Source organism: Embiotoca jacksoni, unplaced genomic scaffold (genome assembly GCF_022577435.1).
Source record: "Embiotoca jacksoni isolate LCO1_2020_lvr unplaced genomic scaffold, fEmbJac1.0.p SCAF_18, whole genome shotgun sequence".
In the NCBI taxonomy this organism is placed as follows: Eukaryota; Metazoa; Chordata; class Actinopteri; family Embiotocidae; genus Embiotoca; species Embiotoca jacksoni.
In genome coordinates, this window is record NW_027185318.1 from 4,826,551 (window position 1) to 4,844,305 (window position 17,755).

Genomic DNA, 17,755 nt, shown 5'->3' on the forward strand with positions numbered 1-17,755 from the left:
ATGACGCTTTCTGAATCTTTAGAATCTGTCTGAAGGGGATTTTCAGGAAGTTTAAGCGAGTTGAGCTTATTGTTGTCATGATCAAAATTCAAGCTGTTCGTCCAAAATGCAAACCCAATTCACTAACCGCAGGGTGACGCAAGACTCTTCCTCTCCTGCCAAATCAGGGCTGTTATTATATTTTATTAACAATCAATGTAATTATAGGTGTTTCATAATTCATCTGGTCTATAAAAATAGTGACACATGCCCATCAGAATTTAACCCAAGTAGTGCTGGGTAGTGTTTTCACCTAAACGCCAACAAACCACACAATGATTGATGTTGATATTTAACCAGTGTAAGGTTTACTACGTTCGTGTTTAAGCATGCTGGTATTTGCTAGTTCGAAAAAAAAAAAAACAGAAAGTAGTTGACAGGCTAGCTGATAGGAATGCCAGTAAGTTTTTTTTATGTATTTACTCATAAATCAAACGGATAAGTGAAACTTTGACCCCGTCGATGGTGCAGGATGAAAAGTCAGTGGATCATCAGTTGGCTTCATTTTTTCATCACCACGGATACCTGTAAAGACACCGACAATCTCCTCAAATCAAAAGAACTGTAAAAAAAAAAGAAAAAAAAAAAAAGTAACTTTGGTCTACCTGTATTTCCGTCATCATTTATTCAGTGATGTCAGTTTCTGTCACACTTGTTTTATAGTTTTTGCTCTTAGCGTGTTGAACACAACGTGCTTTGCCTTCACACTTTTGAAGATGCACTGGAAGTGATACCGAAGCCAATGAGCTGAGCTACACACAACATTAGACCGTGTTATTATTCACCTTTGAAGCTCATTTTATTTGACGTCAAAAGAGAGAAAAATACCGTGAATAATATTACAATGAGTTGAAGGGGGTCATCATTTATGAATACACATTTTAATATCCTACAAACACAGTAAGAAGCAAAGCGGTCAGAAATAATAGGCATCCAAATATGGATTGTTTCCAACATCACACCACTTTTGGAGGAACAGTGTTTTTCATTATTGAACTCTATGCTTTGCAGTCACGTTAAAACCATATATGACCGATTAAACGAGAGATGACAAGATTACCGACCTTGGCGGAAGTTTTCTTTGAATCAGCATGTTCGTGGAGATCCTGTGGGAGGTGGTGCACTGCTCTCATCCTGATTGTTATAACTCAAAAGAGTTCATGAAGGGGCAGCGGCACACTGATGAAATCAATGGCTGTCTTTGAAGAACAGCTTGGTTTTAACAATTCATTTTTCTTACAGTGAACACAGAATTATAATCTGAAAATGTAAATTATTTGACCATGTTTGAAGATGTGTGCTGTTTCTGCTTCATGTTGCTTCAGGTATCCACGGATGTGGTATCAAAAATACGTTCACAGAATACATTTTAGATATAGATTACTAATAAACTATTTCATTTGCAGGGAACTGGTCAAAGAAAGAATATTGGGTGAACTGGAAACCCTGCCATGCCTGAGCCTGGGTTCCTGCCAGCGTGATGTGCTCCACTGAATCCAGATTAATTTTATTTCCTGGATTGTATCTGCTGGCTGCTTTTAAAGCAGGACTTTAGGAAATAATTAAAAAGCAAGCAGACAATAATTTGCGAATGATTCAGCCTCTTCAGTCAAGCCAACTCAGTCGTATAGCTTCCTCTTAATAGATTCTTCTTAATTTCCTGTGTTGTTTAGTTTAAGGAGGAAGAATCAGAGGAGGGAAGCTGGAGTGTGGAAGTAATTCTGGGTTTAATATCCCATCTTAAAAACCCTAAAACGCTTTATTGGCTGGCAGGAGATTAAGATGGCAATTACACTCCATAAATTGCAGTATAATTGAGGCCCTACAGTGTTTTGCCGTGCTGTCAACCAGAAGAGAGTACTGGAGCATTTACTGGAGGAGTGCAACACTAAACCTTTCTCTCAGCAATGAAAAATATTCCTGGTTCAAGACTTTTCTTCTGTCCTTCTTTTGCAGTGTATGTGAGCTGCAAGTCATCTTGGCTGAGTATAAAAACTGTGAAGAGAGTAAATCAGCCAGTCTGGCTGCATTTAAAGTTGAAAAAAAAAAAAAAATCACCCACGAGCACCGCTAAATCTCCCTAATTAACACTTCTTATCCTATTTAAACAACAAGTGAAAACATCAGTTCATGGATTTACAGAGGCTTTTGTTCCAAACCACTGGTCAAATGGTAGCAGACTATTCCTAAAGATGGCCGGGAGCAGTAAGTTCCTGGAGAGTTGTTACCGCAGCGAGCAAAAACATGATTAAACAGAAATATGTTAACGAGCTAACCAGCTGCTGGATGTTATTATTACATATTTACCGTGAATGGTATTCAATGTCTGAGGTCCGCATGAAAGGAAATGGGAATATTTCCCAAAATGTCAAACTGTTCTTTTAATATTTAATTTTTAAAAGCTTTAAATCATGCTTTTACAGCATTGAACGAGTGCCAATGCATTTCATCTTCCAGCAATGGACCAGGTTCCAGCACATGTTCATACATCATCCAATGCAGTCATCACAGAGGGGAATATAAGGCAGTGATAGCCCTGTTGGGCTGGTCTGTTATGGCAGCAGCTGGATCTAAAAAACAACATCATAAGAGCTCAGTTTAGAAGCTGCAAGAAAACAAAGACTGATTCATCGGAGATGATGAAATTTTACAGATTGGACATTTTATGATCAAGTCGAAGTGTAGTTTCCCTCAAGATAACTTAATTTTGAACTTAAGTGGGGCTGTTCACGGATTCCTCGCTTCGTCCCCACAAAATGAGACCAAACTCCGACCAGATGTGGAGTGAACCGTGTGACCAGGATTAGTAGCCACAGGAGGTGCCATTGTCGGTCACCGTCTAATCACATAGCATCAAATTTCACCGCTAACAAGAATCAAGAGCGGCCGATGAACTCAATGGACTTTTTGTCAAAACACGATCCTTTAAAAACAAATCAGGTCAGTGAAGATTATCGAGACGAAGAAAGGAAGAAATGAGCAGCATGACATCAAGTTCTTACACGTGAAGTGAAAATCTGGTGTGTCAGATTAATATTATTGGTGATAAGAATTTGTTATCTCCCGGGAAGATGCAGGAGTTTGATGTTCAGCTCCAGAAATCCTGCTCACGCTCACAAAGACAGACCTGATCCATGCTGCAGCTCTATGACTCATGTCATCTCAAAATAAGCTTGATGTGCCGCTAAAATGTGGTCGATGTCTGTTTGAACCATATGTTCTCAGTTTAGGAACAGTGGGGTTTTTTTTACAGCCAGAAGTAAAATAAAAATGAAGCTTGTTGGATGGTTGTGTGTGTTTTGTTTTTTTAAATCGATCATTAGTAGGAAATTTGGACTCAAAAGCACTCTGAAGCAAATTTGTGATGTTTGGTTATAAAAATGAATCTGATTTGACCTGGTTTTTTTTACCTTTAAAAATTCTTCCCTCCAAAAACTTTTTTTTTTTTTTTTTTAAATCGATCATTCAAAGTCCAGCTGAACTCAAACAGGTATAATTTATTGGCCTCAAACTGTTTTATTAGTTTTCCTTAGTCCTGTTATTTCCAATGTATTGGCACAGTATGCAAACAAAGCATCCAGTTGCGGTTCCACCTCATTTATAGCCTATTGGCGGGGATTCATACACAAATTCATGTTTTACGAGGTTATTCAGGGCCATGCTAGTCCCCCTGCTTTGTCTGTGCAAGAGTCTGTACCTCTGAACAAGGTGCTGTAAGGGCATTATGTGCAATTCAACTTATTTCATCATGTGTATTTCTCGTTGCCATGCGACAGGATAAGATAACAAAGATACGAGCCACCACCTCCAGAAGTAGAAGATAACATGTTGTTTTCCCATAGATCTGGTCCTGAGACTTCATGCAACCAATCACATGTCCAGCATGAGTAAGATATATGTATAGGAGGTAGAGATGTCGGTTATATGAGTGGATATATGTACTTTACAATAAGTTGAGAAAACCCACGTGGTTGCTCGTGGCTCGATGCGCCTTTATCAGTTTTGGAGAGTGACATTCAGCCTCTTGGAAAAGCAAATGTCACTCAAAACACCTCTCCAGGCCCATATCTGGCTCATATCTGGCTCATATCTGGCTCATATCTGGCTCATATCTGGCCCATATCTGGCTCATATCTGGCTCATATCTGGCTCATATCTGGCTCATATCTGGCTCATATCTGGCTCATATCTGGCCCATATCTGGCCCATATCTGGCTCATATCTGGCCCATATCTGGCTCATATCTAGCTCATAACTGGCTCATATCTTAATGGAAAAGAATTCTCTGACTCCAGCTTCTTAAATGTGAATGTTTTCTGATTCCTTTAATCATCCATAATAATAAATTGAACATATTTCGGTTGAGGTCTGTCGTTCGGGACAAAACAGGACTTTATCGGCCGCACTTTGGGAAACAATAGTCAACTTCACCACTTTCTGACATTTTAAAAATTAAACGGCTGATCGATTTTTCAAGAAAATTATCAACAGATCAAGCGACAATTAAAATAGTAGTTATTCCCTGATTTACAACACTGTCAGTAAAAAGTTTTAGAGATGGGGTTCGTATTGCTTAACATATGAAACACAGATTTATATTATTGTATAACAGAATTATTACGTTCAGACAATTTTGCATGCAGAAAATTAGCAAAACTGGATTTTCAAGATTTTCTTGTGAACGTATTTTATCACAGAAGTAAAACAAAACTCACCTCCTCCAGTTACACATAAAAAGGTAAGAAGTGGGTAGATTTAACTTCTCAGTTGTTGATGTTGTGGAGTTGATTGTGATTGATTCCCACAACATAATTAACCTCGAACATGTTGAGGAAACACACGGGGCCCTCGGGCATTTTCCACATCGGATTTAACCGTGGCAGCAGTTTCAGCGGAAAAATAATGGAGCCTTTGTCAGAAAAGGACTTTCATGATAGAGTTATTGATCAACAACAATGAGATGGAACATTGCACTGTTTATCTGAATTGTTCCAAGAGACCCAGATTAACTCGTTTGCTGCTTTTTAAACCCCATTTTTGTGTCTGTCAGTCAAACTCATAGGTGAAGTAATGTTTAAGGGATATAATAGAAAACCAAAAGGTTCCTTGTTATCATCATCATAATCATCATCATGTGATTCATGTTTTATTCACACACAAAAAAAGCGACCATTGCAGGCACTTCTTAAGTAGGACGTAGGTCTTCCCTCTCAGATGCCAAGAACTGTCCTGGGCTGTTTTTCAAGCATGAGAAACACGCAGTAATTCGGGAGTCGCATGGAGCAACGAGAGGAGGGCTGTCGGATCGGTGCCACGCTACATCTGCACTTCATTTTTTTTTTTAGCACTTCTATTTAACCTTTGGCTGTCACTAAACAGACTTTCGGAGCATTTCCAGTGACAAAACCAGATTCTGTAAAATGATCTGAGCTGGCTAAAATAAGTGCTAAAAACTGAGTCCACTTCAGGCTTGGTTTCCTTTAAGACTACAGACATTTTTTTTTTTTTTTACACCCATGTTGTCTCTTGGTCCTCCTGATTTGACCTGAAGAGTTTGAAATGAATCTCTCACCGTGTCTTCCACTGCTGACTCGCACCATCTTTCTTTTTCACCTCTTCTAACAGTCTCGTACTGTCCCTCCTCTGCTGACTTTATTTCAGTCTCCTTTGTCATCGCTGCCGTCCTGCAGTCCCAAGACACTCCCCAAACGCTTCGCCCTGATGGGAGGCAGCTGCTCGTAGGTCTCGAAGCCGAGCTGCAAGTGCTGTTGAGGGACACGGAAGAGCAGCAAGTGGTTCCTCAACACCTGGAAATGAGATGATGAGAGTCATTGCACGAAATGTAGTTATTCAGATACTTTGTTGTCTCTCAAAAAGGTTTTATAGAAAAGAAAAAAAGAGGAAACCGTGGAGCTTTCCTTTAATATGGATTTATCTGTTTTTCTTTCCTGGAGACAGATTGCACAGATGGTCATTTGAGGTTTGTTTCATAACTGAAACCAAAACTGAAATTTAAATATTGCAAATAAAACTATGGCTCGGTACTTTGGCAGTTATTTCTTCAAAAACTGGGCATATTAACTGCAGTATCTCGAATATTGCAGAGGTTGCTTGAATTTGCATTTATTATCACAAGTTTATGATTTCCTGGAGAGACTGGTTCATCAGTAATGTGGAAGACATCCCCAGAAACAGGAGAGGCCAGAGGAAGAGTGGGTCATCAATAACACCCCCTCCCTTGCAGCATTGAAAGATCAGAGAGCGAGAGGGAGGGGGAGGGAGGGGCAGAGGGAGGGGGAAGGAGGGAGATGGAAACAGGCAGCGCATGTAAAAAGCAGAGGAGTACCTCATCCGTCAGGTAGTAGATTTTCCTCAACATACTGTGTCGAGCCGTTTCTACCTCCTGGGAAAGGAAAAGGGGATTAAAGATCAAAGCTCTGCTCATGTGTAGTACTGACGCAGTGTTTCACCTGCATATAAGAACAGCTTCAATGCCTTTGTCAGCTGAGTTAATAACTTTAAGTTGGCGAAAGAGTTTCTTATTCTCGGATGTCGATCCCAAAACCTTCACAGATGCATACCATGACTTTACAAAGGTTCCGAAGGCTGCTCTATCAGACAGTTACTCAATAACACGAGGCCTGATTTTATAAACTCATAAAATCTTAAAGACTTTGCGTCCAAAGAGCTCATATTTGATGCAGAAAATGTGCATAAATCCCCGTAAAAATCACAGAGGACTTCCCACAAATCCAGCCTCCCAGTCAGTGCAGCTGCTGCACCCTCTGGATTTGGTCCATCGTTACACATTTCACTTTCACTATGGCTGAATAAAAATACCACAAAGCATAATCTTCAACAGATAACAGATAACCAGAACAATCATCCAACGAAGATTTTTTTTTTTTCCCTCAAAAATATAGAACACACTCAGCTATGTTGTACCTGTGCTGCAGCATCCTGAGAGAAGATGAAGGAGTTAACGTGAGACAAGGCGACAAGATATAAGACGGGACACCAAGACGACTTCAGAGTCGCCTTCACCAAAGAGCGGAAGTAGAGACGGAGGAGAGGGAGGGAGTCTTCAGGTGGGGAGGTGAACCGTTCGATAGGGATGGACAGCTTCACATGGAAAGAGGGACAATAAAAAAGACTCATGTTAGGAGCCAGATATTGATTGTATTCAACAGATAACTTCACACTTAAATTAAAAGCACCATCTTCAGTACCTGCTGCAGAGTGACCCCCAGGGACCTCAGCATCCCCACATGTTCTCCAAACACTGCCAGCCTCATGGTGACGCTGTACCTCCTCTGCAGGGGCAGGAGGACCCAGCAGCCAAACAACCGGTCTCCGAAAGACACGGCTTCATACTGGGCCAAGAGGGCTGAATACAGGTCCTGGAAGGAGGCTAGACCTGGAGGAGGCACGCTCAGGTCCAGAGAGTCCAGCCTGGAGCCCCTGGAAATGGAGACCGGTCATTTATCGGGATCCTCGCCGCCTGTTTGAGCTTCTCAGTTGATATTTAGATAGAAGGGCAAGAGGATTCAATATTTTACAAGTTATACCAGACCTGGTCAGCAGTCTGAACAGACCCCAGGTCAGCTTCTGAACAGGTCTCTCCAGGAACAGGTCACTGGAAGACAGGAAGACACAGGACAGGCGGGCGAGCTTGGCGACCAGAGGGATCACCTACAGGGCGACAACGTACAGAAAGAAATGTCATTTTACCCGACAGGGGATGTCATTGCATCAGAGGACCAATACTGTTGACACATGGTGCCAAAATACTTTTTTTGTTAGATTAAGGTGTGTCCACCGAGTTTCGTTCATGTCGGGGAGAGCAGCCTTGAGAACTCATTTTAGGGGGCGCCAGCGAGCCTTTTTAAACGTACAGTCGTTCAGATAGAGATCTGTTGCATTATAGTATAGACTGGTGCCCAGTAAAGGCAAAATAGTAAAGATCATAGCGTTATTATATAATTATCAAATTAATCAATTAATGGTTTCAGCTTTAACTGTTATTGTGCTTCACTATGTTGATGTGATATATATTTTACTATTTTATTTGATGCATCAACCCCACAAAATCTACTATCAGTTAAACTTCTTTAAGAGAGTTTGTCGAGGTTCTAAAGGGAGGAAATCTGGTGGGTCAGATTAATATTATTGGTGATAAGAATTTTTTTTATCTCCCAGGAAGATGCAGGAGTTTGATGTTCAGCTCCAGAAATCCTGCTCACGCTCACAAAGACAGACCTGATCCATGCTGCAGCTCTATGACTCATTTCATCTCAAAATAAGCTTGATGTGCCACTAAAATGTGGTCGATGTCTGTTTGAACCATATGTTCTCAGTTTAGGAACAGTGGGGTTTTTTTTACAGCCAGAAGTAAAATAAAAATGAAGCTTGTTGGATGGTTGTGTGTGTTTTGTTTTTTTTAAATCGATCATTAGTAGGAAATTTGGACTCAAAAGCACTCTGAAGCAAATTTGTGATGTTTGGTTATAAAAATGAATCTGACTTGACCTGTTTTTTGTTTTTTTTTACCTTTAAAGATTCTTCCCTCCAAACCTCCAGCAGCAGCAGCCACTGCAGACAGTGGGTCACTGCCTGCAGCGCCCCCTGTGGAAGCTCCTCCACGGCCAGCCCTCCGCCATCGGACACCCCCGTTCGCTCGTACAGGCTGACGAGCGGGAGGAAAGGCCAGTCAGATGGCAGGGTGGGGCCGGTGAGCTCCGGGAGGAGGTGGGAGTTGATCCACGGGCCGCGGCCCAGGAGAGCATCTCGCGACGCCAGCACCGACGACTCCAGGTGGGCCAGGTGAGTGAGGAAGCAGCCTCGTATGGACGGCAGCTGGATGCAGGCCTCTCTCAGGAGAGCGCCGACAGTCTGGAGAGAGGTGTGATCTGGGGTTTCCTCGTGAAGCTTCAGCTCCCCGAGCTCTACAGCTTCAGGTCCTCCGCTGTGTCCCTCTCTGGAAGCCAAACAAAGAGACATAAACAGACTGATGATTTAATAAAAGGGTAAAGAGCATCATCAGTTTCGGAGGAAACGGGATAATTTATTAATTTGATCCAATTCCAAAGAAATGCCCTTTGGAATATAATGTAATTTATTAAATTAAATTATATGTAGTGAACAAAACATGAAGTCAGAATAAGATTTTAGTCCTTCTGGCTGATTGTTCAGTGATTTAATGTCACTTAATCCCAGATTAAACTCAGTAAAATAAAAGTAAACTTACGATATGAAGTCCTTGCTGAAGATAATGGTGGAGAGCAGTTCGTGTGCCAGGTACTCACTGCCGGGCAACAACCAGGGCAGAAGAACTAGCGCCACCAGGTGGTAAAGGGAGGCATGTTTTGCCACTTGTGGCTCAATGGGAACCTGCGAAAAGTAAAAAAAGAGAACAAAGTTTCAACAAAAAAAATGGTTTGGTGAAAAACTGCTTTATTACAGAAATCAATAAATAACAGTTCATCACAGATGAAACCTGATATTGTAAACAAACTGTCCAAAAACCTGCAAAGACAAAGTTCATGCCGACCTGCACCGACTGACACTTTCTTCATGCAGGACCTATATGATTAAACTAGCTTGAATAAAACTATAAACTAAAGTAACGGACATGTAACCTGACATTACTGGGAGAAGGGGGATTCTTCAAGTTTGATTTAGGACAAAAACTTCCACAATCTGAAAGAATAAAGGTAAAATTATGTTTCTGCTAAAGTGTTGTGGGTTTAAATCAGGTTGGAACGTACCAGTCTGTGCGACAGCTGAAGCAGCAGGTAGATGAGGTGGTGTTCATGACGGAGAAGCCAAGCCCTGGTGTGAGACAGGTTGGGTGTAGCCTGACTGCAGCTACGCAGGTAACCAATCACAGGCTCTGACAGGAGGAGGCCGCTGAACTAGCGAGTGGGACAGAGGATCAGACAGTTAAAAATGTTGCTATATTATATGTTTTTCTTTTTTATGTGCAGCCACAGATGGCAGCAAAACGTAACTCGACTCAATCATCAGCTGCCGCGCGTCTCCAAATGTCAAGAGGATGCAGGTTTGAATTCCAACCAGACGCAACACATTTTACTGATTAGTGAACAGTAAAATCACCTCATAAAAAGGCAGGTGGTTGCCTATCCGTCTCCCAGCACATTGTATAAAATACTCTAAGGTACTTTCCAAATCTGACTCATATTTTCAAGTTTACAAGAAGACCGACCTTCCTGCTGAGACCTTTATGGATCCCTGTGATCGTTTCCAAGAGGAGCGCCAGTCCCGTCAGAAGAGGGAAGGGGGAGCTGGGAACAACCGGCCCAGGACGATCCCTCCATCCTGGACAGGCCAAACCTGGGAGGTTGGGAGTGGTCTCTGGGCCCAGGTGACGAGGCTGGACATTACACACTACTGAGGAGGACCTGGTATTAAAAAAAAAATAACAACAACAAAATCTCTCAGACTGTGCTGTTAAAGGTGCAGCTCGTAAAAGGACAAAAAAAAAAGGACAGCTGCCATCTGCTTTCATTTTGTAGACATTAATCTGATCAAAGAGAAGAACAGTCATCAGACTGGCTCAGACGTACTTGAGATTCTTAATGAGGCCTTGTACAACACTGTGAGACATCAGAGGAAGAAGAACCTCTGATGTCAGCAGCTCCAGTTCTTCGAGAGTCTCCATTGGCCTGAAACAGCTCTGCAGGATCACATTACATTAACATCGATGACGTACAGCCGGAGATAGTGAGTTCCTCCGATATTTCACAACAAAAAGTGGGGCTTCGCGGTGAATCTGATGCATACGGTGATCTGCACATGCACAGGTGAGAGGAACAAGGCAGAGGTAGTACCTGTCTGGAGAGCTGATAGTAGTAAGCCTCCAGGTAGACCAGGTAAGCTGGTATCAGAGTGAGGCCGCTGTCTTTCTGTAGCGGAATATCAAGGCTTTGGACAAAGCCCTTCAAATGACCCAACAAGGATGCCTGCAAGCCCGTGACATGACCCCAGGACACTGGAGGAGGTGGGGGGCACTCCTCTCCCTGAGAGCTGCAGTAAAAACAGACAGAAACATGCCGACACAGAGGATTCAACCAACAGTGTTTGTTTCCTTCGGCCAAACATGACACGCTGCCAGTCTTCCGGAGCAGAATGGTTCAGTGAGCGGTGCACTTGAGTGTTTCATGTGTACCTGAGCATCCCAGCCTGTAGCTCCCGATGGCACCCGGCAGTGTGTGTGACTTGTGTGAGCAGAGAAAGCAGCGCCAGAAGCCGGTGGAGCTGCAGCGGCAGCAGAGGATCTGAGGGCGGCAGAACTGTGTGGACACCCTGCAAGGCCTTCACTAAGGCAGGATACAAGTCTCTGGGGGGAAAAAAAACGCCACAGCACAGCAATCAAAAGCCTGTTTTAAACAGAGATCCCACAATACTGCCAATAAAGACAACCCTTCATTACATTTTCTAACTCTGAAGCAAACAAAGCCGGCGTAAAGCTGCCATCTGGAGGCGTGACGCAACACAACAGCATCAGCGTCTCGTCTTACTTACTTGCTCCTTGTTTCACCATACTGTACATAAATCTTTTCATTATAAGGTATTTTAACGTATATTGTCTCACTTTTTTAAAAACATGCTTTCGGTCTGTTTAACTAGCTGGCCCCTATATTACAACTTCACGAAATGATGGTAAATTCGGCTGAGGAATCTTTCTACCCGCAGCGGTCAAACGTTGCCGCGGGTTAACTTACATGTACAGTTTGCAGGCCTGTCCGTAGCCGGCTGCTGCCGCCCACAGCCTGTAGGCCTCGGTGGTGATCCTCAGGGCCTCGGGCGGCTCCAGCAGCAGCTCACTGGGCTCAGCACTCAGGAGACAAGACAAACGCTCCCTCACACCCAACGAGTTCAACTGGGGAGGAGAGGAAGATTAGAAGATGCGCATTAAAACATGCACAGTAGTGATTTTCAACAGAGGACACAGATATGAAGTACTTTTGTGTTAAATGTGGGATCACTCAACTCTTTTGTGTTTTATAGACTACAAACAGTTTACAATATAAATCATGAATATAAATTAAGATCCAGGGACTTATGGTATGCACAAATACCATCCACACACACCACAGTAGACTTATATATGCTTATCTAAAACAATTATAAAATAAAAAGATAACAATAATCTCTGAAAGCTGAATCTGTAACATTACCAAAAGATTGTAATTATTACCAGTCTGGCACAGGCGTGTCTGCCAGAGGAGGCCAGAACTCTTAAGAGCTTCATTGCGCTGGCCAACGGGAGTCCATAAACAGACTGAGAATGGCGTGAAGATGTCCAGGAAGTAGGAAGGAACTCGGACATCACTGTCTCCATCAGGCGAGGACAATCCAACACCTGAGAGTGAAATACAGAAAACGGTGAAATAGCGATTCGGCGATTGAGTGTTTTTATACATTTGTCACTTCAGCTGTTTACCTGTGTGGCAGACGAGGACGAGTGTCTCGCGATACGAGTCAGGATCTCCAGGACGTCCTGAACCGCCCGAGCTGACGGTCGGACTACCTCGAGGATGTAGCGTAGCCTTGGGAGCAGCTTCATCTTCAACAGACCCTGAAACACACACAACGAGAAGAATCTGTAGAAGTCGGAGACAACGAATATGATGTGATGATGAATTCCGCCTGTTTACCTTGACAACATCCTGCCTGGCCACATCGTGATCACTCTTCCTCTCTTCCTTCTCCTTCGCCGTCTCCCTCAAACTTTCATCCAGCCCTTCGTCCTCCTCGTCCTCGTCCTCTTGAGCAGACGGCAGAAGTGGGAAGGCGGACAGGCCGCGAAACCAGGAGAAGGTGCAGTCCAGACATTCCTGGGAGGGGAAGCAAATCCAGGGAGAGGCTTAGAGACTCGACACTGTGATTCATCTTCAAATGAAGTGGTTTATTGTCAACGATGGGTCATCACCGTGTCGTTTACGTACTGCACCTCCGAGAAACACTTTGAAATAAGGATTTTGGAGATACGGCTCTTTTCTTCTTTCTTTGCAATAATCTTAATGAAGTTGTGCATTTTTGTATGAAATCTACTCGTTTTGTTTTTCTTTCAATATATATATATATATATATATATATATATATATATATATATCTTTGCAGCTGCGCAGCAACAGGTTCTCAATTAAGGCAGAAAAAAAGGGCCGACATTTAACTCTTGGAACTATTATGGAATCGCACGTGGATGTAACACTCGGGTGATCTTACCTCATCTTCTGCACACACAAGGAGTGCTCTGAGTGCCTGCACGGTCGCAGACATCACTCCCTCCACGCCGTCGTCCAGCGCGAAGCGGAGCAGAAACAGCAGTCCGGCGTCGAGCAGCGTAGACGTCACGCTGCCTTTCAGACCAGAGAGGAACTCTCCAGCACGAGCCTGCAAAACAACACACCCGAGCACTGACTACAGGCACGCTTTTCTGGAAATACGTGTGGGGACGCCGTGTCCCTGTGAGTTCACGTACCTTCGAGAGGATGTTGGCGAGCGTGCCGAGAGCCAGACTCCTCTGCTGGATGATCTGACTCCGAGACAGCAGGAAGAGTTCCTGCAGGGAATAACCTGCACGCTGGGGACGAATCATCAGTGTCAAGAGTGCCTGCACGGTCGCAGACATCACTCCCTCCACGCCGTCGTCCAGCGCGAAGCGGAGCAGAAACAGCAGTCCGGCGTCGAACCCAAAATTAGGTTTTTAGTCTCACGACGCCGCTTTAAAAAACATGGCACGACATTCTCTCCACGTTTCAGTGGACATTTGGGACGAGTGCAGGTTATGTTCAAACCACAAACATACTCACTTGCTGCTTTCACATTACTTCAACGTTTTATTCACAAAACCAGATGTGAGCAAAAACTAAAGCAGAAACTAAAGGGGCCGTGATGGGAGCAATTGCCACAATAATGGCACTAAAAATAATAAATAATCTGAGAACCTGACTTTGTATTTAGATGGTTTTACCAAAATCAATAAAGAACATACCGGTGGGTGTTACATCAATTGTGTCACAGTCTCACACTCGTTCAAGACTTAAAGGGAGAACAAATATTTTTTGTTTTGTGGCTCAGTGTGGACTGACTGACCTCGGGCTCCTCTCCGTGGTGGTGCAGGCCTAAGTGGGTCGGCAGGTCCTCAGTGGGTGGAACTAAAGTCCCCGCAAAGTCAAAACGAGCCTGCATGGCCTATCAGGACACACACAAAAACACACAATGGGTTGACTGAGAAAAAACACTTTTCTACAAAAAAAAAAACAACCACCAACAACATAAAAAAAAATACCCATCATCTGTTACTTGGGATAAAAATCGAGGAAAAATTAATTAAAAAGTACCAGATGCGCTCTGAAATCCACGCTTACCTTCTTGGTTCCTTTTCTTCTGGGTGCAGGCAAGTCTCTCATCCACTCCAGCTTCTCCGGCTCCAGCTTGTCCATGTGGACCCACTCCTTCTGAGGCTTCACTGGCAGATCCTCCTCTGGATTCACACACACACACACACACACACACACACACACACACACACACACACACAGTGGAGAAAAAAAAGTATCTTCAGCAACAACGTAGGATTGTTTACACCACCTAATTATTTGTTGTAGCTAAATGACGACTCCACACACAGCTGCATGTGCTGCAAAGGTTTAAGATGATTTTTAAGAAGCAGAAGCGTTTATCCACAACTCAAAACAAGGATATCCTCTCGTCTCGACAAATCAAGGTGCACAATGACACATACAGCATTATTCATTTGGGAGTTTTTTTTGTAAATTGAAATGATATAAATAATCTGCAAGACTTGTCTCTGTGTGATCAATTAACAACACATTCATTAAGACTTGGGAGTATTCTCTCAGGAGGAGGAGAGCAGAGAGAGAAATGAGATGGAGACAGACGGGAGGACAGATGAAGGCGGGAACAAAGGGACAGGCAGGCGTGACAGTCTCCCTGAAAGACTCGACAAACTCGGTCTCATTTTGTACTTTTCAGAACTCTTCCCGAAAATGTCCCACTGATGGGACGGTCTCAGCTTTAAAGCCTCTATCTCTATCTCTATCTCTTTCTATCTGTGGCGTCAGCAGCAGAGGAGGAGTGATAAGAGCATTTATTTGGAACAAATCATACCTTTCACAGCAGGTGGTGGTCGTCGTCCCTCCTCCTCCTCCTCCTCCTCCTCTCCTTCCATCTCCACTTCTTGAGGTTTCTGAAACAACATAGCAGCACTGGAGGAGTCTCTGCTCACATTTTGAGGAGGAGGATGTTCCTCGCTGCTTTTGGATGCGGAGGCAGATGACAGGACACTCTGGGCTTTCCGAGATCTAACAAACTCCACCAGTCTAGGATCTGGAAGCAGATTTCAGCGGTTTGGATACAAACTTAAAACAGATCGTGTCATCATTTCAAGCTGCAGTAAATTAAATCAACTATCTTGTGGGCATCCATGCTTACCGAGCTGAGAAAAGAGTTTCTTCTGCTCCTCCAGTATCTCAGACTGGGACATTGCTTGGAGCTTGGCCTGGTTCTCCTTGTGGATCCTCATGGTCTCTCCTGAGCCATTTGGGCCCTGGAGCCCCTGACCGGACACCAACATGGGACCTGAGGCTCCAGCTGAAAGGAGAATGGCAGAGTGGCGAAGAAGACGGGAGACGATGAGGCGAAAATATTAGCAGGTGTTAAATGACTTTGTTTCAAATAATCAGGACACAATTCACATGATCCTCAGATTAAAAAAAAACCACATCAGCTGTTATTTGTAATGCGGCCTACTTACGACCACCTGCAGCATCGCACTGATCTGTATCCATGCCGGTCTCTGCAGGGAGGTTCTGCTCTCCGAGTTCAGGAGTGCGAGCATCTTCGGGTGAACCGTGTAACGGCGTCTTGCCCTCCTTCAGTCTCTGAGCAGCAATCTGACGAGCAAAGATGCTCCTCTTTCCTCCAACTGATGACAGCGGTACCTGCAGCCAAGGAGAAAATAACCTGGATCATTTTAAGTAAATTACTGCAACAATATGAACAGTTATGGAAAAATACCAAAAGTAGGAGCTTTTTGAAAATATTTCAGTCATGTCTGTTTACGTATAAAGATTAACAGATCTAATTAAACATCCACAGTTCATTGCAATAATAAAATATGCCTTGTTTATAAGAAGACTTGATTTTACCTGACTGCTGGTTTCTGAGCGGTGCAGGACTTTGGGAAAAGCCAAGCCTGTAAATACTGGTAGAGATATTGGAGAAGAGCTGATGTCTCTCTCCTGAGAGCAAAGAACAGAGTTAAATAAACTTTATGTCAAACCAAACAAGACACTTTTGGAGAGCAAAGTTTGAGCTGCGACGCGCTGCATCTGTGGACTGGTCAAGTTTCAAGAGAAGAAGCTATGAGCTTTATTTGATTTTTACACTTACAACGATCCTGGAGAGGACAGCGCTGATGTGAGTGTCGTGTCTGTCCAGCTTTGCCTCGGGATCGTCATCCTCAAAGGTCACACGACTGGCTTTGAAGCGAGACTTCTTTGGAGGGGCTGGTGTCAAAGAGGGGAGTTGGTCCGGAAGATCTAAATTCAACCAAGTAGAGTAACTGAGTAACATACGGTCCACACAGCGGTTAGATGTTACACACATCTTTAAATCGTTAAGAGTCTTTTCGGCGTCCATAAGAAAACAAGTTGTCAGTAAGTAAATGTAATCAGAGGCTCGTCTTTAACCTTCGATGGTGACCACATCCCGACGGCTTTCTCCGTTCTCCCCACTGTGGCCCTCTTCCTCTCCAGCCTCTCCTCTCCTCTTGTCAGGACGGCGGACCACGTTGGCGGCAGACGGAGCACCAGAGGTCAAAAAACTCCTCTGCTCTCTCAGGAGGTCGGCCTCCGAGTCAGTCGGTTTGGGACGCCGCAACATCCCTCTAAAGGACGCAAAAGGCAAGAGTTAAATTTGTTGGCCTGGATCTTAATCTTTTCACATTTTAAATCACATCTCCAACAACCAACCAAAACTGTCTAAAGTCAAACTACACGATGAGAAACAGACCATGAAACAAGACCGTTTCTACTGGAGTGAAAGGTGAAGGTGGTGTTTCAGGGGGCCCAAAGCTGCTGGGTGCTCACAACCATCTCTATGTTACGGCCCTGCTGACAAATGACGGATGACTACTTTAACCGAAACTCATTCAAATTGTCAAACTGGTTCATTACAATGCGTTTTTGCTGTTATAATCTGACAAATTAAGAGACCATCGTAAATTTCAGGATATACTTTTGAATTCAACATAATCTCACATCCGCCACTATTTAAAGGATAAACTTGGTTAGTGCGGCTAATGTTCACTGCTAACTAATATAATGCAAGAGTGTAAGAAAGAACAGAAAGCGACAAACCTCAACTATTTAACATATAACCTCCACACCTTGCTGGATGAGGCTTTTACGTTTTCACGTGCATTTTAAGTTTACATGCGACACGCGCCGCAGATGAATGTGACGCACTGTTTACGTAAAATGAACGTTAGCTTGAAAGCTTTAGTTATATTCGCTAGAATATATAATTATTCAAAACATTACCAGACGGTGTCATTTATTAAAGTCTGTTTGTGTCGTTTGAAGTGTTTGGATAATTGCGCCAGCTAACCTTCAGTTGCGTGCTCTGGTTCCTGGACGAATTCGCACAACACTAAACATTTCGC

General features: G+C 43.5%; 1 protein-coding gene across 3 annotated transcripts; it reads right to left on the reverse strand.

The window, feature by feature from the left end:
- Positions 1–582: 582 nt before the first annotated feature.
- rpap1 (RNA polymerase II associated protein 1) lies at positions 583–17,754 on the reverse strand. 3 transcript variants are annotated; one of them, XR_011178375.1, is made up of 28 exons: positions 17,701–17,754; positions 16,782–16,978; positions 16,483–16,631; positions 16,239–16,331; positions 15,845–16,031; positions 15,523–15,681; positions 15,199–15,417; positions 14,436–14,551; positions 14,161–14,259; positions 13,547–13,648; positions 13,291–13,458; positions 12,720–12,899; positions 12,506–12,640; positions 12,260–12,424; positions 11,784–11,941; positions 11,228–11,398; positions 10,890–11,085; positions 10,626–10,735; positions 10,265–10,460; positions 9,807–9,953; positions 9,287–9,429; positions 8,590–9,016; positions 7,613–7,731; positions 7,269–7,500; positions 6,985–7,161; positions 6,386–6,442; positions 5,612–5,846; positions 583–2,609 (listed from the first exon to the last, which is right to left on the reverse strand). XR_011178375.1 is itself a non-coding variant. In XM_069152290.1 (27 exons), the coding sequence occupies exons 2-27, from the start codon at positions 16,972–16,974 to the stop codon at positions 5,697–5,699; spliced, it is 4,248 nt and encodes a 1,415-aa protein (XP_069008391.1). In that variant the 5' UTR covers positions 16,975–16,978; positions 17,701–17,754; the 3' UTR covers positions 3,407–5,696. The 3 variants fall into 3 exon arrangements, 2 of the variants coding, with proteins under 2 accessions (XP_069008391.1, XP_069008392.1); XM_069152290.1 differs by lacking the exon at positions 583–2,609 and having other exon boundaries at positions 3,407–5,846; XM_069152291.1 differs by lacking the exons at positions 583–2,609; positions 17,701–17,754 and adding an exon at positions 17,451–17,522 and having other exon boundaries at positions 3,407–5,846.
- Position 17,755: the final 1 nt, after the last annotated feature.